The 27084-nt window shown below is 44.2% G+C and overlaps 1 protein-coding gene across 1 annotated transcript; it reads left to right on the forward strand.

Moving 5' to 3' along the window:
* Positions 1-1423: 1423 nt before the first annotated feature.
* Positions 1424-26009, forward strand: HPS3 (HPS3 biogenesis of lysosomal organelles complex 2 subunit 1). Its single transcript, XM_033150417.1, has 17 exons — positions 1424-1707; positions 2275-2766; positions 8577-8751; positions 9886-9974; positions 11737-11929; positions 12535-12616; positions 13898-14052; positions 14945-15053; positions 15189-15370; positions 17037-17217; positions 18676-18906; positions 20941-21126; positions 21863-22051; positions 22876-22983; positions 24000-24206; positions 25356-25446; positions 25712-26009. Exons 1-17 carry the CDS (start codon positions 1485-1487, stop codon positions 25837-25839), a joined length of 3021 nt encoding a protein of 1006 aa, XP_033006308.1. The 5' UTR covers positions 1424-1484; the 3' UTR covers positions 25840-26009.
* The last annotated feature ends 1075 nt before the right edge of the window (positions 26010-27084 follow it).

Raw genomic sequence — 27084 nt, forward strand, 5'->3', positions numbered from 1 at the left:
ACCTTCCACTTCTTCAGATACACTGCAAAAAAATGCACTGAAACATAAGTCACCAGACCCTTAGATATATAGATATAGATACAGTGAGCGGAGGCAGAGAGTTGGCCTTAGATATATAGATATAGATATATATAAGGATGTGGTGACTTCTGTTTCAGTGTATCTGAAGAAGTGTGCATGCACACAAAAGCTCATACCAAGAACAAACTTAGTTGGTCTCTAAGGCGCTACTGGAAGGATTTTTTTATTTTGTTTTGACTATGGCAGACAGACCAACACGGCTACCTACCTGTAACTGCAACTTTTATTAGTTACTAATTCCCCAAGTAACACCCCCAAACTACATCATTACTACATCACAGATTGGGATGGTCAAGGGAGGTAACCTTAGTGTCATAACATTTATGTCATCCCCCCCTTGAACCCCTCCCAGGCACACATATCTACAAAACAAAAGAGTGTTCCGAAGTTCCTGCCTTGGCCAGGTAGGGCTAATGACTGTCTTTTGTTCTAGCCAATCCATTTCAGGTGGTGGGTCCTTTGTGAGGGAAATGACCCATCGTCTGGCAGTTTTGAGTGGGCACATCCTCTGGCAGGGCTCCGCTGTGGACGTGCTGGTACGCCTAGGAGATTATGGCTCCCCTGTGAGCACACCAGGCCTCCCCCCTTTGACAGCCCTCTTAATATGGAGAAGAGCAAAGGTGGGACGGCCCAGATCTGACATACAGTTGAATTTATAGGAATTTATAACAGAAACACCATATATAAAAGAATATTTTCACTCAAGGGTATCTGAAGAAGTGTGCATGCACACGAAAGCTCATACCAAGAACAAACTTAGTTGGTCTCTAAGGTGCTACTGGAAGGATTTTTTCATTTTATTTTGTTTTGACTATGGCAGTCCAACCTCTAACTTCACTCAAGTGTGTGTGGTTCGGGGAAATTCCTGTAACATGCTAAAACCATGCTGATACTGCGTGTCTCCCGAGTTCTATCTTGCACGTTCAAAGCCTTTCCCACACTTAAGAGCCGTCTATTCACAAGTGCAGCACGATCCCAGATAAGTAACCGACGGAGCTCAAAGGCAAGTAATCCTCGCAAGTATGTGCGCCTAGGGGGCTCCGATCCTATGCACATTCTACCTGCCAACGGGTCTCGATGAAGAAAAGGGGGGGGGGGTTTCTTCCGAGGGTGTTTGTGTAAGATTGCACTGCTTGGCACCACAACCAGTGCTTTCCCCGTGTTTGGGACTCCGCGCGCCTTCCTTTGCATGCGGACATTAACCACGGGTATAAATGGGCGTCCGCCCAGGGCCGCAGCACGGCGCTACGATGCTGCCTTTGTGGGAAGCCGTAGCGAGGATCGGGGGCGCGGCCGACGCCTCCTTCCAGCTGACCGACGTGGGGCGGTGCCTGCCGCGGAAACGGCAGTTCTCCCAACGGCAGCGGGCGGAGGCGGAGAGGCGGCCTGGGCGATCGGGAACCATGGTGCAGCTCTACAACTTGCACCCGTTCGGCTCGCAGCAAGTGGTGCCCGCCAAGCAGGAGCCGGCGCTCTTCTGCTGCGGCCGAGACACGCTTCTGGTGGCTTGTGCGCCGGGCGCCTGCAAGGTGGAGGTGTTCGCCGCCGGCCGGCCGGAGCTCTGCGAGCCTCTCGGCTCTTTCAGCACCCTGGGGCGGGTGCTGCGCATGGCGTACAGCGAAGTGGGTAAGTGGCAAGCTGGCCAAAGCGTCCGAGAAGAGGGCAGGTTCCGTTTCGTTCGTTGCATGTCAGCCCCTGTTCCTCTTTCTCCTGAAGAGCTCGAGGCTGCACGTGCAGGATTGTTTCCCCCGCCGCCCTAGCCCATGTCAATTTGTGCTCACAACGATCCTGCGAGGTAGGATCGCCCAGTGACCATCGTGGACTAGATATGATTCTGTTGCTGCTGCTTGTGTGGCATTACCAACTAATTCAAGAAGCGTACACGTTTTATAATGTGAATGTAACTTCATTTGGAAATTCCCAGAGGTGTACCAGTGTTAATCCCCAGCAAGATAAACAACAGTCCTTTGGCACCTTTGGAAGACTTAACAAATTCGTTATGGAGTATGCTTGCATGGGCCACAATCTCTTGTGTATTTGCCACTCAGGGTAACAAATCAGATGAAGTGGCCTATTTATTGCTCTTAAAGGTGACACCATCTTGCTATTTTTCACTTGGTAACTCCTCAGCTTATGTATGGTGTACATATTGATTCTGTGTTTCAAAAATGCTTCTATTTTTTCCTCCCGCAGGAGACTACGTGGTCACTGTTGAGGAAAAAAACTCGAGCCTCTTCTTGCGAGCTTATGTAAACTGGAGGTGCATGTCAACTGGGAACTCCCGCGTCTGTGTGCGGATGATAGGGCATAACCTGGAGGCATCCTATTCTGAAACGTCTAAGAACCAGATTACAATTGTAGAATTGCCCCTTTCGGACCCCCCATTGTGCTTTTCCTGTTGTCCTTTAACTGGAGACCTGCTTGTTGGCTGTAAGAATAAACTGATCTTGTTCTGCCTGAAACATCTGGTCAGGAGTCAGAATGTGACTGTGCTGGACTTCGAACGCTTGTTAATTCTGCACATTGATAATGTCACTCCTGCAGAAGTTGCGTTTTGTGCTGGATATATAGCCATAACAACAGAACTAGAGGTCCTAATCCTTCACTTGGAAGCTGGTGTGAAAGCAGCAGGCAGGAGTAGACAGCAAGCCTGTGACTCTGTAGTGTCTGAAAGGTTCCACAAAGGTTAGTATGGCACTTAAAATCTCCAGAGCAAGGCTATGTAGTCCTTGGTTTTTATGGTTTGTTTTTTCTTTCTAAAAACATCTTTGGGATGGAAGCAGAGATTAAACAAGTTAATAAAATGCTTCCTTCAGTAAAGCTAGCCATCACACTAGTTGAGAAATGATTTATTTTCAAAGGCACTGCAAGTTGTGGATAGTTAGAAAACGCAAGAAGAAGCTGAATTAATATTTTAAGATTGGATCCAGAGCATGGAACCTGCTATTGAATTTATCTGTAATGGCACATCACAAATCCTCTTGATCAAGTCTTTGCAGGTCAGCACAAACAAAACTTTAATTCTCTTGATCCAGCCCAATGTTTGTGTATGTGTTTTTTAAACAAAAAAACAAACAATCAGGTCATGCAGAAGAAAAAATAAAATTGCACTTAACTGAAATAGTTCCATCTTGGCATATGTTTATTATGCACAGATCTAAATGCTACAGACTCTTTTCAGGCATGCTGAATCTTTTGGGAGGAGTCAGAATGTGGGTTGCAAAAATTTGAATTTCCATTCATCTCAGTTGTTCATTTTTTGCCATCCATGGTTAGAAATGCCTTTTAGGATTCCAAATTCCTGAACTTGTTGTATAGTCCTAATTTGAATGCTTTCATGAATATGAAGACTTTTATCCATACTGTTAGTTATACTGTAAGTAGCAGTTGGCTGCTTTTATTCTTAGGACACTGAGCATGTCATAAATTCCTAACCACTGGAAGGGGTTAATTAGCTAACCTATATATTTACCTGAATGTATTGTTAGTCCAGTGAATGTATTAAGTATAAAAGTGCCCCTGTTAAGCTTTTCTGTATGAAACTGCTCTGTAAAGCTGTGAACTTTGATCTGCATTGTACTTCTCTCTGGCAAGCTTTGCCTTACTAAGTGTCTGGAGATAAGAACAGTAGACCTTACGCAGAGAGTACTGTAGCTGTCCTTGCAGAGAGGAACTGTTGCCTAGGTCAAGAGATAGGATGGCCTTGCTGGAGTGCGCATGAACCAACTCTGGCTAAATGTTCTTTTGCCTTATATGTCCTTTGCCTTATATGTATAACAGGAAATGTACAACAGGAAATGTTCCTTATATGGACAAGAGGAAGTTTTCTGGGGTGGGAAGAGAGCCAGAGAACTGTCTATAAGAACTGTCTGAAATTTGACTAGTTTTGTACTTGCTTGGCTATCTAAACACCCAGGTACCTCTGCATGCAGAAATTAAATCTTTCTCTCTCTCTGAAGCCAGAAGCCTCAGGTTTTTTTTTACTTCCATGTTCTCTCACCGGGCGCAACAATGGGAACCCGTAGGGGCAAATAAGGCTCCATAACGTGGTGCGTTGGCCGGGAACCCTTCGCTGTTCCCCGGGATTGAGAAAACAGGGAGTCCGAGGCGTCGCTGCACAGCAGAAAAGGCTCTCCTGGTCTGGCGTTTGCTGGCCCCAAGCGCGCTTCCTGCCTGTTTGTGGGAAGGGACCTGCTCACCCCAGGGGGAGAGCCAAACTGCACCGTGGCGACGGGAGAAAGAGAAAGCGGCCGCAGGGGGGAAGGGAAGTAAGATCTGCAGAGGACAGGTAAGCTCCACAGGGGGAGCAGCTTCCCAGGGAAGGGGAAGCGCAGGATGCGATCGATCCTGCAGCGGCCGTGTGCCGTAGAGGGCCGCCGCTAAAATCCGGTAGTGTGCAAGTGGATTTGCCACCGGAGCCTGGCCGTGAGCCATAGAGGGCCGCCAGGAGCCTGGCCGTGAGCCATAGAGGGCCGCCAGGAAGGAGCCAGCAGAGAGCAAAAGAGTGCCGTTGGCTGTGGGGAAAAGAAGGGGGGTGCCCTCTCTGAGGAGAGAGAAGGGGGTTAAGAATTTTTCAGAGAGAGAAGGGGGTTAAGAATTTTTCTGTGATTTTACTCTGTGTATGGGAATGGTGTATGGGGACGCTCCAGTGGATGTATTGAGTGAATGAGACGCAGGAACTCAGTGTCCCTAGCGAAGCGGAGAGTGTGTGCATGAAAAAAGTCTGGTTAGGTGGAAGGAGTGTCCCAGGTTGAACCTGAGCTTGCTGAGATGGGGAATTGGAATTTTTGTTGCTGTTTAAAAATTTATGACTTGTAATAATTTTATGATTTTTCCTTCACTATGTGTGTGTTGTATGAGTTCTGTGTTTGCAGTGATTGTGCAGTGTGATTTTTGTGAGTTTGTCTGTGTCTGTAGTGCCTGTGTGTGTGTGTGTGTTGGTCCCTGCTTGAGGCTTATGCTGGAAAGGTGGTGCAGAAAGCAGCCCTAAAATGTGTGTTCCCAAACTCTGTGTTCCCAAAATTGTTTCATTTCTTGCTGCATTGCCAATGAAGTCTGGGAAGTCTGTTTTTTTCCGTGTATATGTGGCTGCACAATTTGTATTTGTTGTTTTGTTTTGTTGTCCCTTCAAGGAATCTGTTTGAACCCCAGGGTTTGGTGAGTGTGTTTTGGAAATTGTTTGTGTGCCAAGGTATGTGTCTTCAATAGAATGGGCTGTAAAAGTATTTCTCTGCAATGTTAAGGTGAATGTAAAAGTGTGTCTGAAGCATTGAAAGGAGGGCTGCTCTTGCAATCAGGAATGTTTGTTAGTTTGTTTTTAAAGCTGGTACAGTCTTATTTTGTTTCTTAATTGACCTTTGGTAAAGCAATGAGAGTGGGGAGATGGACAGAAACAGAGAGAAGCCTTAGTTTAAACAGCAAGGATTTTTCTCTTTGCAGCAGTGAATCTTGCAAAGGAAGGAAATTTGCCTCCCACAAAGGGGGGGAAAGGTGATTATGTCTTTAGAAAGAAGAAGATTATGTCTTCTGAGCAGTTTGATTGTTTCCAACAGAAGTTGATTAGAGGGGAAAGTTTTATTTTATAAGTTTTTCAGGGAAGGTTTTGAAACAGAAGAAATGGCTTCTTGGCAGAAAGTTATTTGGGAATGTAGATGTAGGTTTGTGGGATGTAGAATGAAGGAGAAGAGAATGTTGAAGTAGAATGGGAAGGGGCTCATGGTTAGCAACTGACAGTGTAGCCCTGACAGTGTAAGTTAGGATTTGGAGTAAGTTTGAACCTCAGGAGGAAAAGGGGGCAGAAATTTTTGGAATGATTGGAAGGAAAATTGATGATAAAGTGAAGGTATACAGAATCATAGAATCATAGAGTTGGAAGGGACCCCAAGGGTCATCTAGTCCAACCCCCTGCCCAGCAGGAAACAATATTGAAGGCAATACACCACCCTCCATGCCAAGGTTGCAGAGCACATCTAGGGGGGTGAATCCATTGTCCAAACCATGGAGAGGACCGCCAGGTTGTTGCCATGGAAGCATGAGACAATGAGAGAGGCCTGAAGATGGCTCTGCTTCAGAGGTGGTAGATATATAGTAAGCCCTTCAAAGATTGTTTTAAAAAGACAGGAGTTTTTCCTATTGCCCTGTCCATAATTTGTTGTTACCTAAAAGAAACCTGAAAATTGTCACTATTTGAATGAGCACATCAAGGGTTCAACTCCATTGTCCTAATGAAACACCGTTGTGAGGAGTTAGCAATTTTGCTAAGCTGGCCGCCATGTGTGAGATGATGAGAGTGACCAACCGATGGCTCTGAAGCGAGATAAATAGGCCAAGTTCTATTCTGTCTGACAACCCAACTCTGTTAGAATTTGTTCCCTACTGCCCTGTTTCCACCTTAAGTCCTCCTGAGGGTCAAAAATAGGTTGGTGGTGGTGAGTTAATTCTTGGACACAAGGTCCTGATAGGCTTGGTGAGGTGGTAAGTAGAAAATTAGGTACTGAGGATCAATGGCTGGTGCTTGGATGCAGGAAATAGAAGAGGAGGGAAAGTTAGTCTCTGATATGGCTGTTGGAATTGGTAATATAATTGGGATGGAGAAATGGAACATTAGAAAAGAGAAGACAGTAAGGAGAAAATAGCTATACCCAAACACCCTAGATCACTTGTACAATGTTATATTGGAAAAGATTAGTTGCTATGTAAAAGTTTTGTTTTTTTTTAAAAAAGGAGAATGTTCTGAAGGATGTCAAGATAGTGAGAATTGCAATGGCTCTAGTAGTGTGTTTGAAAGTGATGTTGGAGAAATGGATCTTATTTGGGGGGAAATTGTATCTTTCTGTTCCCTGACATTAGCAGAGTTTTATGTTAAATTGGTCTGAAATTGTGGTGATAGTATGATTGTATTGTGTATTTGTTTATATTTGTGTGTATTCTAAGTTTAGAGTGTTTGCATGGATTGGAAAAATGAACTAAATTATTATTCTGGGCCAAAGAAGTAGACCAAGCTATGGGATAATCATTGCGGAAGAATATTGTATTTCGAGGAGATAGTGATTCGGCATGGTCAGTAATATCTTGTGAGTGTATGGGAGGCTGTCCTTATTTGATTGGGTTATTCTAGCTTGCCTCCAACAGGGAGGAGGACTGAGGTGTGATCAATATCGATACCTGTGAGGTTAATCTGTGAGGCAAAAGAAAGGCTGGAGGGGCCCAAGACACCACCCTCCAAGGGCAGATATAATCTCTGTAACTATCTCCTATTCTTTTAGCAGGTGCCCTAATGCCATGTAGCTTTGCTAAGCCAGTTTTATCCCTATGCAGCGATTCTGAAACCTAAGTGGCAAAGATCCTGCAGAGTCTTTTTGACAACACTGCCAGTGGTGTAGAGACAGGACCTGCCACAGTGTGCTGAAACATCCTTTGAAGCTGAAGATCCAGGGAAGCAACAAAGGCCAAGAAGCAACAAAGGCCTGCTGCCACAGCAGCATTGGCCCTGTGCACGCCTATAGAAGAAAGGGAAGGAAAAGAACACTGAATGGGAGGACTGAATGATCATATTGCCTTAATTTGTGTTGACCAGTTACCAGATAATGTGACCAGTTGAACAGTTTCTGTAATTAGTGTTAGGAATATTCGATGTAAAAGATCTTTAGTTGTATCTGTTGATATTGTGTCCCCCATTGTTATTTTGCCTTTGTATTTTCAGTTTAATGCAATGCATGCATATAAAGTTGTGTCATGGATTCTTCAGCTCATTGCCCTTGCTAGAGAATATCAGTCATTTCCCAGGGACGCGCTGGAGAAAGAATTCCAGCGGTCCGAAGAAGAGGAGGGAATGGAAGGGGTTAATTAGCTAACCTATATATTTACCTGAATGTATTGTTAGTCCAGTGAATGTATTAAGTATAAAAGTGCCCCTGTTAAGCTTTTCTGTATGAAACTGCTCTGTAAAGCTGTGAACTTTGATCTGCATTGTACTTCTCTCTGGCAAGCTTTGCCTTACTAAGTGTCTGGAGATAAGAACAGTAGACCTTACGCAGAGAGTACTGTAGCTGTCCTTGCAGAGAGGAACTGTTGCCTAGGTCAAGAGATAGGATGGCCTTGCTGGAGTGCGCATGAACCAACTCTGGCTAAATGTTCTTTTGCCTTATATGTCCTTTGCCTTATATGTATAACAGGAAATGTACAACAGGAAATGTTCCTTATATGGACAAGAGGAAGTTTTCTGGGGTGGGAAGAGAGCCAGAGAACTGTCTATAAGAACTGTCTGAAATTTGACTAGTTTTGTACTTGCTTGGCTATCTAAACACCCAGGTACCTCTGCATGCAGAAATTAAATCTTTCTCTCTCTCTGAAGCCAGAAGCCTCAGGTTTTTTTTTACTTCCATGTTCTCTCACCGGGCGCAACAATGGGAACCCGTAGGGGCAAATAAGGCTCCACCACCACCCCACCCCCCACCCCGGGTTGTAAACCTGATTCTTTGCTCCATTTATTAAAGGTGTAAAAGAGGAACCTGATTCAACTCCATTTGAGTCAGATGACTTTGTTATCTGTCAGCAACCTGTGGAGCTCCTTGGGGAAGAAAGCAGGCAATGTGGAATATCTGTTACTCTGGAGTCAACGGGCTTAGTCGGTGAAGAGTCAAACTTCCAGTTGCAATATGTTCTGTACAGGTAGTCAATTATTTTATTGAAAATCTATTTTAAATGAAGTCATATATACATTGTCATTGTTGGCATCCGTCTGCCTTGAGAGACAACGGAGTGTGGCCTCTGGGGCTGAAGTCAAACCGCTATGTTAGCAGCACCGAAGTGACCTCCCTGGGGCACAAGCCTGGGCAGAGTGTGTTGCTGCACAGACAAGACTCCCTCTTATCCTCGCTGATGTGGTCCAAAGGAGCAGTATATTTCCCACCGGTTTGGCTACAGGAGTTGCAAGAAAGAGGCATACAAGCCGTCTTAAGGACTCCACTCTGGATTTGTGTAGGGTTTACTCTTTAGCATTTTCTTCTCCAGAATATATCCTGCAGGCAGTGGAGATTTAGGATAAGAGTTTTCCTTCTCCTAGATGGGCTACGTTCCCAGGTTGACAAGCCCCATCTCTGCCCCTCACTTCCCTCTACAGCAGGGGTTGGCAGACTTACCCGGCCCCAGGCCAGTTTCTCCGGCACCGATTGTGTGGAGGGCGGGGGAGCGCGTGTGCCCATACACGCACGCTCTCGCTTTTTCTGGTGCGGCGCTGGAAATAGCTTGTGTGCGTGCGCACAGGCCTCCGCAGACCCAGAGGTGCGCCGGAAATGACACATGCACACAAGCTATTTCCGGTGCCGGCTGATCCAGAGATGGGCAGCCGCTCCGGTAAGAGCAGGCGGCGGGGGTCAGCGGGGGCCGGATAATAGGCTTGCTCGGGCCGTACCCAGCCCACAGACCTTAGTTTGGCAACCCTGCTCTACAGCATGTGCATAAACTGCCGTCTTAACTATTGGCCCCACTATTGGATCCATATCCAACAGTACATATATAACTAATAGATCATTGATCATTATTCCACTCTAGCTTAGAACATACCATGCACACTTAGTGAGTTCAGTCGTGGGACAAAAGCCAGTTGTTTCTCTTTTGGAGACCATTCTAGCTGTTGGATATTCATATTGCCTTGGTCCCATGGGTTTCTATGTACTTGCCCATGTATTGGGATGCAAGTTTCTGCCTCACAGCAGTGCTTACAACATTCTTCCAGATGTTTTGTGAGCAGCTCATGCCTATATGTTGGCTTGGAATTATTTCACCCGTCACGTTTCTTTTTAGACGTTTTGCTCTAGACATATCCTCCTTTGCCTTCTCTGGTGATGACGCCAAGCTGCACTCTCTCCAGCTGCTGCCTGTGTATGTAACAGGTAGGCTTGTGACATCTGCATTTCTAGTAGCAGCCTTCGTGGGCATCCACCACAATCTTTCTGGGGGAAAGGGCTAAGTAAAGCATTGGGAGCAAATGAAAACTGGGGATTATGGTTCACTGGGGAGCAGCTCCCCTTCCAGAAAAAAAACCCACAACCCTATTAATTATGCAAGATGTGGGAATGCTAGAGATTATGAATCTGGGTGTGAAATTTGTTTTTATATATGTTGTCGATTTTTATTGTAGAATTGCTTTGAGCTCTTTCATGGGAGGCGACTTATAAATGAAATTAAAAGCAATAAATAAAGGGGATTTCAATTAAATACATTCATTCAAAGCATAGCTCTCTAGAGTGTTTTACAGAAGTTCTGTGACATAAAAATCCTATTCCTAGAAATCACATTGTCTTTAAATAACATTAGGAGTAATTTAGTCACAAGAGTAGTAGCTGACTCTGATTAGATTTTTATATATAATTTTAGATGCCATAAATCTTTAAAAGTACATTGTTTTGAATTTAGCTTTGAATGCTAAATTCAGAAGAGAGCTTTCTTCTGTGTTGAATTAAGGATTGAATTCCTTTTGTAAAATACTGGCATTATCTTAGTTTTCTCTTGGCTAACAATGCTTTTTATAGTCTGTAGGTGCTTCACAACATTAATCATACTCTGAGTAGACTTTAGATCTATCGCTGTCCCTTTTTCCTTTGCTTTTTTGTTGTGCTACTGTGTGATCAGGTATGTCAGCATATTCTATATTTCTGATATATAAAGCATGGGCTGGATGAAAATGGGGCAGGAGGTGGGGGTCTTGTTGTATCCAATTGATGCTGGAATGGGTGTCAGGCAGGAGAGCAGTTACATTGTAAGAAGAGTGTACATTAAATGTAGGCTAATATTTAGTCAAATATTAAATTATTAAAAGCATTTATATACTGCTAAATCAGCAAAGCTGTTGACAACAGTAAAAGGATAAAAACCATTGCATGCTAAGGAGTAAATATAGGTGATGATTTCCTACGAATGCCAGCATTCCAACAGAGCACTGCCTCATAGTGGTGTAATGGTTAAGAGCTGTAGACTCGTAATCTGAGGAACTGGGTTTGCGTCTCCGCTCCTCCACATGCAGCTGCTGGGTGACCTTGGGCTAGTCACACTTCTCTGAAGTCTCTCAGCCCCACTCACCTCACAGAGTGTTTGTTGTGGGGAGGAAGGGAAAGGAGAATGTTAGCCGCTTTGAGATTCCTTCGGGTAGTAATAAAGCGGGATATCAAATCCAAACTCCTCCTAATAACCAAAATGGCTTAGGGTACCTCTCTTTATCCTTTGACAATTTGTCAGTAAGCTGGATCAAATCAAGAGTTAATAAACATTCCCATTATTATGTTTTCGTTTGGCTTTCACTCTTGCAGAATAATATCTCTAGTGCATGCATCCCCAAACTCGGCCCTCCGGATGTTTTGGGACTACAACTCCTAGCTAACAAGACCCAGTGGTCAGGGATGATGGGAACTGTAGTCCCAAAACATCTGGAGGGCCAAGTTTGGTGGTGCCTGCTCTAGTGCTTATAGGCTACGGAGTGAAAGAGCTTTATCTCAGAATTCTTAACTCGAAAACGGAGACCCGGGTGAATGTAGCATGGGCTGCTCTCTTCACTCACGGCTAAATATATTTATAAAACATTCTGCAGGCTGTCTGAGAGCGGATGCCTCCCTAAAGAAAGGGAGCCTGGGGAGTAACTGCTTTCTTCCTTTCATCTAGGGAATTCTGCAACAACCGGCGGAGCCGAACCAGCTAAGCGAGAACTTCTGAGTCTCTTCTGCTTTTTTTCTCTGCCTCACATTGGATACCTCTACACGGTGGGCAACTTAGTGGAGCTGATTTCCACCTACCAGTATTCAGAGAGGTCCCAACAGGCGGTACTCACCCCGCAATTCCTACATGTTATCACAAGGTATTATAGCCATAGTTAAATTTAAATGCTGCATTTTGCACAAATATTTTGGTGCTCAAAACAGTTTTAAAAAAAATCAGTTGAAATACAATAATAGCACGACGCATTGTTGCCATTTGTCTGTCTTGAGAAACAATGAAGTGTGCATCTGAGGGTGAAGCCAAACCACTGCGTTATCAGTACCAAAGTGATCTCTCTGGGGCGCAAGCCTAGGCAGTGTGTGTGAATGTCCTGGGCTGCCCAGACACAAGGCCCCTCTCTTAGCCTCGCTGGTGTGGTCCAAAGAAAAGCAGAGTGATACACTTGGCACCAGCTTGGCTGCAGTAGTTTCTGGAACAGAAGGCACATAAGGCGCTTGGATAGGAACTCCTCTCCAGATTTGTTTACTCCTTTGCCTTTTCTTCTCCCAAAGATCTCTCTAAAAGCAGCAGAGGTTTAGGATCAGAGCTATAATGCATAATGGGTGTTGTATCCATCACAGACCTATTGGAATCAATGGGTTTAAGTTCAGTTAGCATCTAGATATTGCAGCATTGGCGTGGGTACTTTATAACCACGGTGCGATGCAAAACCACCTATCCAGTGGCTTTCTTTTTCTTCGCTAGCAACAACCTGCAGTGCTTTACTGTGAGATGCAGCGCAGCAGCCGCTCGTGATGAAGATCCATACATTGATACTACGCTAAAAGTGAGTGGATTCAAACCTCAGATTGACTCCTAATGCCCACAGTTCACACCTGCATCTTGCATCTGCATGGCTTGCAACAATCCTGAGTTTCCTTTTGTTTAGTACAGGGGTCAGCAACCTTTTTCAGCCGTGGGCCGGTCCATTGTCCCTCAGACCATGTGGTGGGCCGGACTATATTTTTTTTTTTGGGGGGGTGAACGAATTCCTATGCCCCACAAATAACCCAGAGATGCATTTTAAATAAAAGCACACATTCTACTCATGTAAAAACACCAGGCAGGCCCCACAAATAACCCAGAGATACATTTTAAATAAAAGGACACATTCTACTCATGAGAAAACACACTGGTTCCCAGACTGTCCGCGGGCCGGATTAAGAAGGCGATTGGGCCTCATCCAGCCCACGGGCCTTAGGTTGCCTATCCCTGGTTTAGTACTTGTTGCTTTCATCTGGTCAGATAGTGTGGCAAGGAGGTGTGTGCTGCAGAAGTTGGGGGTTACTGTTGCAAATGGACTGTCCTGTAGGCCTTAAACTAAGGTTGGGGGACCCTGTGCACCTTTTCAGGTGTTGTTGGGCTCAGCTCCCATCAGCCGCAGCCAGATAAACATGTTTGTAGGCATTGTAACAGTCACCTAATGGAAAGCAGGTTTTAAAAACCTGTCTCAAATTGATGCTGGGCAGATTTCAGTAAGCGTACAGAGAAGCTTTACTTAGTTTTCCTCAGCACTCTGTTGGCGCTAGAGGAGGAGATGGAAACCTTTCTCTCCTCCACTGAAGAGAATGGAGAAATCCTGAACTGTTGCCAATTCTAAGTTTGATCATGTGAAAAAGATAAGCAACTTACATACCTCTCTGTGAAACCTGTAGACCTTTAGTCTACATACTGCAGTGACTGAACAGTGAAGGGGCTTATGTCAAATCAAAACAAAATAAGCTTTATTGTACTATCCAAAGGCCATGACAAAACCATACAAACGCTGTCAGGAAAAGGGGTGGGGAAACACACCTTATATACCGGTAACTGTCTAACTATGTAAAAAGCAGAGTCACCGCCTGAGCACTCAAGATCATAAAATGTAGATTTTCTCATGTAGATTGAGAACTTCACACAGCATACAATATTTTCCTATTTAGACCCCTGAATCTCCCTTACAGAGGGTTTATGGGCTTTTTTAATGTCACTCAGCTTGGAAATGATCACCATGCCACTCTGGACCCTGTAAGAAACTTGAAGCTTTAATGAACTTGCTCAAGATAACGTAAGAACTATTTCTTCACAGGCTTGCCCCCCTGTGTCCCTGGATGTCTGTGCCTTGAGGATGCAGCTTTTTATAGGGCTGAAAGCTATTTCTCACTTCAAGAACCACGTCATAGTTTTGACAAAAGCAGAGACCGAAGACATTACGGAGAGAAAAAAGCCTTCGAGGAGACTCCTGTGAGTGCAATAGTTCATATGTTCGAACAGAGGCTGGCTTGGGACATCTCTGGTGGCATCAGTAGACGTGATGGGGGTACACGCACCCAACTTTACCCTATCGTAAACGTTGTAAGCGTTACAATTGGGGTGAAATAAACATGTATGGGAGTGGATTTCAACGACGCCCTTTTCGCTGTTCTTGTCGCCTTTTGTATCTGTAGAAGCCCTCCATGCATCTTAGAGCCAAGATTTCTCAGGGTCCTAAAATGCTTCATAGGTGCTCTCCCTTCAGACTTCTTCACCTTCCAACTCCAAGGAAGTCAGGGCTATCCCACTTGTCAGCCCCACCTTCAATTTTTATTTTTATTTTTTTACTGTCGACTAGTTTTAATGTCTCGAGGGCTCTTGATAGCATAAATAACTGAAATACCTAAAAGTCATAATTATGGGTACATGTGTATTTTAACAGCCAGTGTGGTTTAGTGGTTTAGAGTGTTAGACTAGGGCCCAAGGGTGCCAGAGTTCAGCTCCCCTACTTTGCCATGAAGCTCACTGAGTGGCCTTGGACCAGTCACTGCCTCTCAGCCTAACCTGCCTCACAGGGTTGTTGTGTGTGTTAAACGAGGAGGGTGAGAACACCTTGAACTCCTTGAAAAAAATGGTGGGACGTAAATGCAAAAACAAAGAAACATAGAATCAAGAGTTGGAAGGGACCTTGATTGTCGTCTAGTCCAACCCCCTGCAATGCAGGAATCTCAACTAAAGCATCCATGGCAGGTGGCCATCCAACCTCTGCTTCAAAACCTCTATTGAAGGAGAGTCCACAGCCTCTTACTGTCAGAAAGTTCTTCCTGATGTTTAGTAGGAATCTCCTTTCTTGTAACTTGAGCCTACGTCCCACTTCTTCCAGCTCCCGGAAGTCTGACAGCATCAAACCCAAGGTTCCTCCAGAATCTGAACCTGGCTGGAATTTATACATCGTGAACACTACTTCAACTCTCCTGCTTTACAGAGAAATGGTACTGTACGCTGCTTTGGGGGTTTTTTATGTAGAGAAATAAAGTAGCATATTGTAATCCGGTGCATTTGCTAACTTCACATAAGGTCTGCAAGCATTCCCCCCCCCCTTATGGTGTGCCCTGTTTCTGCCCTAGGTAGAGTACAGCAAGACCTATGAAAATGTAAGAACGGAGAGTTGTATCCACCTTCTAAGTGAGGCTCACTTATTAGTCAGAGCAGCACTAATGGACCCTGATCTAAAGGAATCGGCAGAAAAGGAAGACCTCCTAGCAGCATTAAAGGAAAGCTGTGCTCTCCTAGGAGACTGTTACAGCAGGTTTGAATTTCTTCGATTTCGTATCCATAAATGCTTACACTTGGGTGACTCCTGTTTAAACATCTTTATATAATCTTCTTTAAATCTTCGTATATAATACAAAGATGTATGCATGGAAAAGCAACAGCTTGCTCTCCCCCCCCCCCCCCGCTTCCATCAACTAGCATTGTTGCTTCATACAGCATGTCAATGGGCACACAGCCTCTGCTTTCTGGCCCAGTCATAATTTACATAGGCTACAGATTTCCATTGTTGGCGTTTCCATTGTTGGCTGCCTGGACTTCTGTAAAAGCAGGTGTGGCGAACCTTTGGCCTTCCAGATGTTGCTGAACTACAACTCCAGTCATCAATAGCCATTGGCTGTGCTTGCTGGGACTGATTGGAGTTGTAGTGCAATTTTGTTTTGACTAGCAGCTTTCACATATTCAGTCCCAGTGAATGAAAATATAGCACTATTGGGCCCCACAGTACTGTATTGTAATTTTGTTGGCTGCTTGCAGATGAATGGGATCATTAGCAGCTTAACAGGGTCTACTGCATTGACACTATTCTGAAAAGGGGGGGGGGAGGGAATCCACCAAAGAATGGAGGGAATGAAGATTCCTTAGCTGCCATCCATCCATGCTCTCCATTGCTTGAAGAAGCATGAAACAAGGTTTGATCCTGCAAATCTTGTTCCATATTTATTGGAGAGCTGCTTTGTGGTCTGTAGTGTACTGTTTGGATAATTCCAGTGTCTCGAACATTGTGAAACTTCTCACTTGTTATATACAATCATACCTTGGTTTTCAAACAGAATGCATATCGGAAGTCCGTTTGACTTCTGAAACATCTGGAAACCAAGGCGCAGCTTCCGATTGGCTTCCAGTTGCGCAGGCGCACCAGAAACAATAGCAGAAGCTGCATCAGACGTTCGGCTTCCCAAAAAAATGTTCAAAAACCAGACCACTCACTTCCAGGTTTTGATCGTTCGGGAGCCAATACGTACGAGTACCAAAGTGTTCGATAACCAAGGTACGACGGTAGTTACCTTGGTATGTTTTGTTTCTATTTGTATGTTCACACAATACGGGTTCCTGTAACTCTTATCTGTTACTTATTTTTAAGAACCGCTCCTTGGTTTAATTCAGCAACAGCTGGAGGGCCAAATGCCGCTTACACCTGTGTCATAGGGTTCTTGCGGAAGCAATACTCCACTGTGGGAGCAGGTTGGCTTGCACAAAGTTGGATCTCACTTCGATTGTGGTCCTTCATTGTGACTCTTTTCTTGAACATTCCATAAGGTATTCCCCCATCCCGGTTATTTCCTCCCCATCCATTAGGCTGTGCTTAGAAGTCATCTTGGTTTGGTTGCTACTCATTGGAAAAGATGAGCAAACGTCAGCCTGTCAATATTGGGAGTATAAACCTTACAAGTTGGAGACACAGCCTTAATCCTGGCATAACAGTGAGACTTGGCCTAATATGAAAAGCTGTTTATTGAAAGTATCTTGTTAATGCAAAGAGAGGGACTCTTCGGCTCTCTGGATGTTGCTGGATGACAACTCTCATGCTTGGCGGAGTCCCAAAGGGAGCCAGGTTTTCCATCCCCGTGCTGAAGCATTTCTGTTAAGATATATGACTCTTCATGTAGGTTTGTGGTGTTTAGTAGTTTCTGTACTTTCAGGTTTAACACCAAAGACTTCCACCTTGCTCTGCCTTACTACAAGATGTCCGGTCTATCCGTGACTGATGTTCTGAAGAGAGTAGACCCAACGTTTGAAGATAAAATGCATAAGTACGAAAAGGGGATTATTTTTTACTTGTATCATTCCCTTTGTGAAGACACAGACGAGGAGCTGAGTGAAGTAAGACTATGGTTCCTTTTGTTGTTGTTGTTGTTTCTCTTTCTCTGTAGAAGATGGCTTATTTTGTGTTCATGTGTAACAGATCTACTTCCATGTTTGGTGGCAGGCCTGAATTGGAAGCTCAGACATGTTTGCCAAGGCAACGTCTGCCATTACCAACCTCCAGAATGTACCTTTTGATGTAATAACCGTATGCCACTTTTAATGGACTGCAAGCGGTTCCATTAATGTAACTTCCTCGTGGCTTACTCAATAAGCCTCTGGCTGGCTTGTCAAATGACTATCATGTGAACAAATTTCCTTTTATGAGAGTGAAAAAGTATCCAAAAGTATAATCTGAGCCAGCCTTTGTAAAAGGAGCTGCTGTGAATCTCAGGAAACTAGAATTTATACTTCATTGTTGGTCGCTTTTCATGAGATGTAAAAACTGTGTTGATATTTAGATCAATTTGAGAAAAGGTGTTACTGGTGGAGCATCTTCTAAATAAGAAGTTCCTTTTATGAAAAAAAAAAGAGGTGACTTGTTGTTTGTACCTAGTTAAGTGGTATAATGCAGGTTGGAAGCCCTTTCCTCAAAATTTCTCTCCCTTGCACTGAGAGGCCTTAGGCTAGCCTCTCATCCTCAGTGGTCCTCTATGTAAAATGGAATGATAATACAGTCGTAACTCAAAAGTTGAGCAGAATCTGTTCTGGAAGTCCATTCGACTTCCAAAATGTTCAGAAACCAAGGCGTGGCTTCCGATTGGCTGCAGGTAGCTCCTGCAGCCAATTGGAAGCCGCAGAAGCAGCATCAGGGTTCCAAAGAACGTTTGCAAACCGGAACGCTCTCTTCCGGGTTTGCGGCGTTCAGGAGCCAAAACGTTTGACTTGCAAGGCATTCAACTTCCAGTACGACTGTACTGTCCTGCTTTAACCGTTATTGAGGAAATTATGCAAAGTTCTAGAAGCACTTACAGAAGAAGAAAAAGTATAACTATGTGAAACTTTAGCACGTTGCTATTCTAATTGGGATCTGTGGATGAATGAATACTACACACCTATAACTCCCTAGGAGATGCATCAGGGATAGGAAACCTGTGGTCCACCAGATATTGTTGGACTGCAGTTTGCATCATCCCTGACCAATGACCATACTGAAGGGCACACAGCAACTTGTGGAGGGCCACAGGTTGTACACAGTGGAAGTAGATTTGAAGTGGATGTCCCAAACCAAGGTGCTTGTGTGTGACCCTGAGATTACCTGCAACCTTCTCAAGAACGAAATAATGGCTTCAGCTGCCCTGCATTTAAAAACAAACAAACACTTGAAACAGGTAAATTAGTACTTGTTCCCCTAGCACCCCTGATGATTTATGGGCAAATTATACAGAATGTTCATGGGTAGAAAGAGGCCTTGTATTGAAAACAAAGCACAGCTGTTGTTTTGCTTTTTAAAAACATGTCTCTTTCGTTTACCAGGAATTGGCAGCCAAAGTACTCCATATATTCCACCCTGCCGAGTCGAACCAAATACCCCAGGTCCTCTGCAGCCCTTGCATGAGAAAAGTGTCTCCTGAAATAGCAATTGAATATCTACAGAAAGTAGAAGAGGTTGTGCCGTCTGTTGTGGTGACGCTAACCAAGGCTTCTATGGCTCTGAAAATGGGAGACCGCGATGGATGTAAAAGTGAGCTGGACAGCTATGCGGAGGTACGCCCTGCTGACTTTGCATCAATATTTGTGTCAAGGTTGTTGTCTCCTGTACCGTTATGCGCAGTGGGAGTGAGTAGAGAACTAGGGTTGTTGCGAAAGTTGTTTCCCCTTCAGATATACCAGGGGTGGCCAGCTCCCAAGAGACTCCAATCTGCCAACAGAGTTAAAAACTGGCAGTGATCTACCCTGTTTTGGGGGGTTCAGGTCAAAGTTGTTGAACTTTTTTAGGGGAGCCAAAGTAGTTGAGCTTCTTTGGGGGGAGCCAGTTATCTACCAGTGATCTACCACAGACGTCTAGTGATCTCCCGGTAGATCACAATCTACCTGTTGGTCGTGCCTGAGCTATACAACGTGCTTCTAGATGGCACGGAGTTGTGAATGCCTTGCTTCTCATGCATTCGTGGTTTTTTACAGCATCCAGTCAATGTCATTAGCATCAAAATGGCAATCCTGTATCTCTACCTACCCACCCAATTTAATTCAGATTTTCTCTTTTATTGGCAAAATCCAATTGCGCATATATATATGCAACAACAACACCTGTTGCCAGAGACATGTTTGCAATATCTCAGCAACCCATTAGCTACAGGCTAGAAGCAACTACCATTGGTTGTAGTTATTTGAAGCTTTTCTCCATGTGGACACATGGACTTGTTCCCTGCTTTGGGGAAGAACAGGAAGTCAGCAGTAGCGCTGGCTTTATATGCAGAGGGTTCCAGCTTCAATTCCCAACATCTTCATTTCGTTCTGTTTTTAAAGTGAAGCTAGTAGGTGATAGAGCGAAAAGCCGTTCCTGGGATCTGCTTCCTTTCAGAGCAAACATTTCTGGGCTGGATAGGCCAGTGATCTGACTGCAGTATAAGACACCTTCCTGTGTTCTTGCTTGTGGCATTTGGAAAGGTGGAAGTGGATAACATTGACTTCTGCTCTCCATTTGGTTGAATGATCCTGACTTTTTAGACAGGGATTTGGAGCCAATGGCTCTATAGTCCTTTCCACATCTATGTGTCCTTTTGGGACATGTGAACAGAGAGAAGGGGGTGTGGCAAAGAAAGTAGACTAGTGGAGGCAGGGAAAATAGGCTAATGTTGATGGACAATTTGGTAGAAGATAGTCTTTGTAGATCAACAGCATCTTTCTCTTGCACAGGTATATGCCTGCATTCCCCCTTCTCCTTAATCTAGTGTTCTCAAACTTTGGTTCCTGCTAGCTAGGGATGATAGGAGTTGTAGTCCAACAACACTGGGGGACCCAGGTTTGAGAAGCACCGCCTTAATCCCTCAGTTTCCCTGCATATTAAATCAGTCTGTAGGAAGACAATTCAGTATCGATACATGTTTGTAATCCCATTTCCTATAATATTGTCATGGCACCTCTCGTATCCTGATCTGTTTTCGTCTTCCCTTCTGCACATAATTCTCCTGTGCATTATTGTGGCATGATCCCAGTGTGTGGAACTCAAGGTTCTCTTCCTGTCTCACGACCGCTCCTGACGTTTTAGTAGAGTAGTGCACCTATTTCCAGAGTTACTTGAAAGTAACAGGCAATAGCCTTCCTGCTAAACCACAAGCAACTGGCCCTGGGATCTTCCTCCTATGGAATGGGAACTGTTTCCCACTGGGGATTATTAGTTAACCGTTTTCTTTGCACCAGGCTATAAGTGGGAGAAACCAGCTTTTATTTCCTGGCTTGAGTGAGAGCCTAATTGGCTGTACGTGTTCTTAATGTTGATGCCAATGCAACAGTTAACCACAGTTAGACAACTTGTGCTCTGTAGGAGGAGGGCGGGGAGGGCAAGGGAACGTGCCGTCCTGTTGCTTCCTCCTATGAGTAAGCCATCAAGAACATTATCTCTGCCCTTGTTTGTAGAGATGGGTAGGATTTAAATGTTCACCTTTGCCTTGGCCTGTGTTTGTACCAGAGCTCAAAAAGTGAAACTGAATCAGCCCTCTTTCAGAGTAGAGTGGGGAGGAATGCCAACATCTAAATATTCTCTCACCTTTTTCTTTTTTTCCTTTCTTTGGTCTGCAGATGATGCTGGTGTGTGGTTTTATTGTGGAGCCGAGACTCCTGAGACAGCAAATTAAAGGGCAAGTTGTCCCGACTGAGCTTGCGGTTTATCTTAGGGAGACGAGGCCTGGGTTCCTTGTGGCTTCAATGTTGGCTTTACACGAAAACAGCAAAATTGAGCTGGAAGAAGCAGACGCGTACATCAAGGTTTGACATTTAGCTTTTATTAATAGTTTGTTTATTTGGAACTTCCGAAGCAGTCTGTGTCCCATCACTAGACAAAGGAAGAACGAACTAAAAGTGCAATTCCCATCTGTGGGAAGAAAGTTGCGGTCAGACTTCTCATACAGCTCCATAAACAGCAAGAGGAGAGTATGGCAAATTCAACAGCTCCCTTCCTCTTTGTTGGCTAAGGGGCATAACCAAAGAAGCTGATAATAATAAATATAAATATAAATTGGTTATTTATTATTTATACCCCGCCCATCTCGCTGGGTTTCCCCAGCCACTCTGGGTGGCTTCCAACTGAATATTAAAAACACAATACAGCACAAACATTTAAAAAACTTCCATAAACAGATGCCTTGACATCTGGTGGGGGCTGGGAGGGTGTTCCACAGGGTGGGCGCCACTACTGAGGACGCCCTCTGCCTGGTTCCCTGTAACCTCACTTCTTGCAGGGAGGGAACCGCCAGAAGGCCCTCGGTGCTGGACCTCAGTGTCCGGGATGAACGATGGGGGTGATTCTCTTGGGCACATCATTTTTTTTTGCATTGCACCCACATATTGTGTACTGATGCCTCTGGAGATGTCTCCCCCGCTTAACGTTTCTGATTATCCCTCCTTGCTTAAAGGATATTTGCTTAAACGAGATCTACAACAAATCGGCTACATTTTGTTTGTGTGTAAGCAGCTCTTTCCCTTAATATTTTGGAAAAAACAGATGCTGAGTGCCAAGGAGGAAGATGCCGTCCCCCAGCTCTTAGTGGACTTCTGGGAAGCCCTTCTTGTCGCATGCAGTCAGAAAGAAGTGGTACAAGAGCTGCATTTTAAACTTGCTGAGCAGTATATTTGGAGGCTCTCCAGGAAGCAGTTGCCCAATACTAAGCCACTGAAAACCACTGAAGATCTGGTAAGCAGAGTTTGTATCCTACGTGTGTGTGTGTGTGTGTGTGTCAGGGACCGTGCTGAGGATGGCTGCACCGAGGAAGAGTGGCGGAAGCCACTCCCTCCTCCTGATCCTGATCCTGAATCTTCTCAGAAGCAGGAGGACAGTATAGATTTGGAACAGTGGTTTGCAGAGGGGCATAGTTCAGAAAGCAGAAGCTGGGAAATAATGGATGGGGAACAGCTAGCAGAAGAAACACTAGAAGAGAGAGAGTTAACAGATTCACAGCCTCTGGATAGTATCTACACACACACCCTCCCCCAAAGTCACGGAGAGCTCAGAAAGTGTCAGAACAGAAAGCGCAGAGGCCACAAGCTCAGATTACAAGATGTAGGAGTGATGTAGATTAATAGGGACGGAAGAGGGAGTGACCCTTAATTGGGAGCACCGCCATTCTGGGAAGATGCTTTCTTTTGTTCTTCACTGTGTTTATTAAAGAAACTAACTGGCAAGAATTCCCTTTTTTTTATCTGCTCATGTACAGCCATGGGGGAGGAAGCCGATTCCCTGAAGCCTGACAGTATGTGTGTGTGCAAACATGTTTGGATGGAACTGCGTCAGTTTGGTTCTAGATGAAATGGAGACTTTTATAATATTGGGGGGGGGGCAATAGTTCTTTCAGGAGTACTATATATTTCAAAACAAATGACTTACAACTGAAATTTAGTCTGCAAATAAACTGGGAGTGTGCTTTTTTTTTGACCCCCTTAAATGAGGACTTGGAAATTAGACATAAAAATGCTTAGAATGTTAATGGCTTCTTCTTATTTATTTTTGCACTTGTTCAGATAAATTCCTGTGGTCATTATGGACTCATTTTTCCTTGGGTTACTTTCATGATGTCATTAATTCCTCCTTCTGACCAGAATGCTTCTGACGACTTTTCAAAATTACAGGTATAAAATGCTTACCCTCTCCTGCATCTTTTCTCTCTATAGCCCAGGGGTAAATAACATGGTGCAGAGCTGTAGCTATTGGGGGGGGGGGCTAGATGGGTTTTATTGCCCTGGGTGAAGCCTCCAGAGGGGCACCATTGAGACTCTCAATGCATGTGTGTGTGCGTGCTTGCATGCTTGCACAAATGCACATGGAGTGTGTGCCAAACTGGGTCTTTGACCTGGGTGAAATAAAGCCTAGTTTCACCCCTGCATGGTGCTCTGCAGATGTTGTGGACTGCCATTCTCATCACACTCAGCCAGCATGACCAAAGATCAGGAACTCTGTGAGTTGTAGTTCAAACATCTGGAAGGCACCCCACAGCAACCCTGGGCCCTAGTCTCTGTAGATTAAAAAAGACCTGTGTTTGATCTCATTTAAGGTGTGTGCAGGGACATGGTTTATTTTAAAGATAAGGAGAAGCTGTGGTGCTCAATATGCGGCCTAGATTCCAACCCCCATCAGCTCCAACCAGCATGGCAATTGGTCAGGAGTAATGAGACAACCATATCCAGAAAGTCACAGGTTCCCCATTCCCGTCCTAGGCTTTTCTGAACCATTTCTTCAGCCTTGAAGACACTGGGGCTGAAAAGAAGACTGACTGCCTATAATTAGACTGAATGCCTTGAATGCATGCTTCAGGTCAGGCCAGAAATATCCCAATATGCAGCAAGGGCATCGTTCAAAGCAAGAACGACCCCAAAAGAAGGAATGGGCATACAAGTGAGGATAGCAGACATGGGTCTTAATCTAAACAAGGCAATTAAAAATTGCATTTGCTTTGGTTTTTTCTTGGCTCACCCAGTCTGCCAAGCAGTTCTTAATGATGAAAACATTGTGGGGGGGGGGGTTTGAGAGGTATTTTTGTTATTTAAAAAATGGTTGGTGTCTTCCAGTCCATGTCTACGTTGGTATGGTTTGGTTTTTTCATTGTGTCTTAAATTCTAGATATAATGTTTCTGCCCCCGCCCTTCAGTCTCTCTTATGTAGCCCATACTTCAATATACCTTCCATTCTGCCACTGTTGGAGGCCCTTCCAGAAGAGACTATTTCTGGCCTGAGCATCCACATTCTTTGCGATACTCGGTTAGGGCAGTATGAGAGATCCATTGACAAACTTCTGGAAAGATGCCCTCAAGCTGTCATACCCTACGCCCAACATGAATTGAAGCATGAATGTCGGGTGAGCTTCGTTTATTACCTTCATTTAGTCTTAGCTCTGTTCCCCCCCCCCTTTAAACCCATGAACAAAAAAGCACCACTGGAAAATGATACAACTATTTGTACTGATAGCCTTTCCTTAACTTGATCAGCTTTCCATGCATTTGTTAAAAGTGATTAACCTTTATTCAATACTTTGCTCAGGCGTTGTTGTTTTTTTGCTCACAGTTGAAATGTACTTCAGTGCTTGTGTGAAATGCTCATAAGGCTTGCTTTATTCTGCTGGATATAGAAAACTGGTGTTCTTTCGAGAAGACACACCTTGGAGGCTGTTTGTTGCTTTCCTGCTGCAGTTTCCTCAGCTGCCTTTTAACCATCACACTTGATGTTACAAAGCTTCTGCTGTCCTGAAATGTCATGTACACGCTGATGTCATGTACATTGTTATTGATGGGAATTGCTCCATCCACAATATAGTGACCCCATTAGTGCACAATTCTAAACTCTGTGTTGCCAACATTCAGCAAGTCTGAGCAAAGCTTTGGGCTTGTGTATTGAACACACATACATACATACATACATACATGTATACATGGCTGGCATGAGGACTTTTACAAAGCTTGGTTTCTCTTTTATTAAATCTTGGATTAGCATTTGCATTCAAGCAAGGGAGCCTAGTTATAAAACTCTGGCCAGTCTCGTAATAAGCCAGCTCACACCATGGGTTGTGAAGCTCTGTCGTATAACCGTTGCTGCAATTCATAATCCTAAAAGTGTACAATGTGCTAAACTTAGAAGGGAGTGCATTGTATAAAGTATATATAATTTTGCATGATTTCTGCAGGTCACAGAATGAAGCTTTCCTTGGCACTGTTAGGCATTTTGTCACTTCTTTCATCTCGACTTGTACTTTGCCCTGAATTCTTAGTATCACAAGAGGGAGCCATCGCTCTTGTTTGTTGCTAAGTTTAAGAAGAACCCTGACAAGCTATACTTCACAGATATGAGTGACAAATATAAATATATGTTGTATTTAAAGGTTCTCCGTTAAGACAGAAAGTTTGTGTGTATGTTAAATGTGTTAAGAAACAAAGAGGTTGGATTCCTTCAGGAACTTCATAGCACTCTTGGTATTTTCTCCGTCTCTCTTTGGGTCTTGCGGCTGGCTTAGGCTCTGTGGTGGAACAAACTCCTTCCTGAGCTCTGTCAACGAATCAGACATCCTGGAGACAACTATTCTGTACTCCTGTCATCCCTAACAGGTAAAGAAATGTACTTCTTGTCAGTTTGTGGGTGTGCAGAGTCTTTGCAGTGTTGTTGTTGTTTTAAACTTTTAGGTGTATAGATGGCTGTGATGGCGGGGAGGTGCTTTTAATGACTATATTAAAGAACTGGGTTCAGAGCAGATGCTAAGTGAGCACATTTCTGCACAAATCGCAACATTTTCAAGGATAAACATAATTAGGCAAAGTAAGAATTGATGGTTAAAGAGAATCTACTTAAACATGGTGTATCTTCCCTGCCCAGAAACATTATCTGTCATTGCCATGGAACTGGAATTGAGGGACTTCCTTAATATTTTACCAGAGGATGGGAACGCAGCATTTTTCCTGCCGCATCTGCTTCAGTGCAGCAGAAGGAAACTAGTGACCTAAGCACAAGAAAGAAGGACTGCATGATCTCTGAGAAACGTTTTGAAAGAGAATGTACTCAAATGGACGAAAGCTCACTATGCAACTATAAATTCAATACTATAGATATATGGTGGTCTTTAGCATTTCCCTATGTTTATGAGAAGATTGGTTGACACATTAAAATATAAATATTGGCACATTAAAGTTAGTGTGTGTGTGTGTATAATTTTTGAGACTTTGCCTATTTCAGCTGTGGCCTGAAATCCTATCCTAACCATCTCACTCCCCTTTCTTGTGATAGTTTTATGATGCTAAACACGGGTGTTGTAAGTGAGCTACACATATACTATGTGGAGAAAGTTGGGCTAAATGCCAGTGCATTCCAAGGATAGCTTTATTGTGAATATAATTCGGTTATTTCTTCTTCTCCTTATAATCACCTGTGTCAGATGGGGTGTCCAACAAACCAAACAGCTGAAAATCCCATGCGAATAATAATAATAAATTATCTGCACCAACAGCCATGAATGCAAGTGGCGGCAAGTTCTTGGGTTTCCTTTTGGATCTGTGGTAGCCTATTTGTTCAAGCAGCTTCTGTAACGGGACTTCACTGAATTCAGATGCTGGGGCTGTTCTTTTAAGCTGGTTCTATCACTGACTTCCTGCACAAACAATAACACGTGCTGTTTAATCTGCCTTGAGTTTCTCCCTGTTCTCTGTTTACAACTGTCTGGAAGTACCAAAAAAACACTAAGATTTATTAATGCCTAATGTAACTTTAATCACAGCTTTGAAAACCTTTTGTGGCTCATGGAGGTGAAGGAGGCACAGTATCTCCTCCTCCCCCCTCTGACCATAGTGCAGAGAGCAAGGGAGTTCAATCCTGCTGCTGCACCAGAGCATACCCTGTATGGAAAAAGATGGCAAAGCAGACCCTGCAGCCAGGTGGGCATCTCCTGCACAGTTACTGCTGCATGTGCCTCCTCATCTTCCCCTCTTCGCCCCCTGCCATACTATTTCCCCCAATGTGTCTCATCTCAATGTGCTTCAGTGTCGCCACCTCCCACTAAATTATGGGATGGGAAGTGCCCACCTCACTTGGCACCACACCTGAAACTGATCCCTGCATCAACTGTTACCATCACCCTTGGGGACATAACAAAAGATGAGACTGACTCCCAGGGCTGTGCCAGCAAGGAGGCAGTAGCCAGTTGTTCTCTCCACCCGACCACTTCCAGCATTAGGTCTCCTTTTCTATCCTGCTGG

This window comes from Lacerta agilis, chromosome 5, assembly GCF_009819535.1.
Source record: "Lacerta agilis isolate rLacAgi1 chromosome 5, rLacAgi1.pri, whole genome shotgun sequence".
Lineage (NCBI taxonomy): Eukaryota > Metazoa > Chordata > Lepidosauria > Squamata > Lacertidae > Lacerta > Lacerta agilis.

Bases quoted from the DNA above. Each gene is read 5' to 3' on its own strand.
- HPS3 (XM_033150417.1), top strand. From the start codon at position 1,485: ATGGTGCAGCTCTACAACTTGCACCCGTTCGGCTCGCAGCAAGTGGTG. The intron at 17,218-18,675 runs GTAAGACTATGG...TTCGTTTACCAG, and splicing joins CAGACGAGGAGCTGAGTGAA to GAATTGGCAGCCAAAGTACT. The intron at 22,052-22,875 runs GTAAGCAGAGTT...GCACTTGTTCAG, and splicing joins TGAAAACCACTGAAGATCTG to ATAAATTCCTGTGGTCATTA.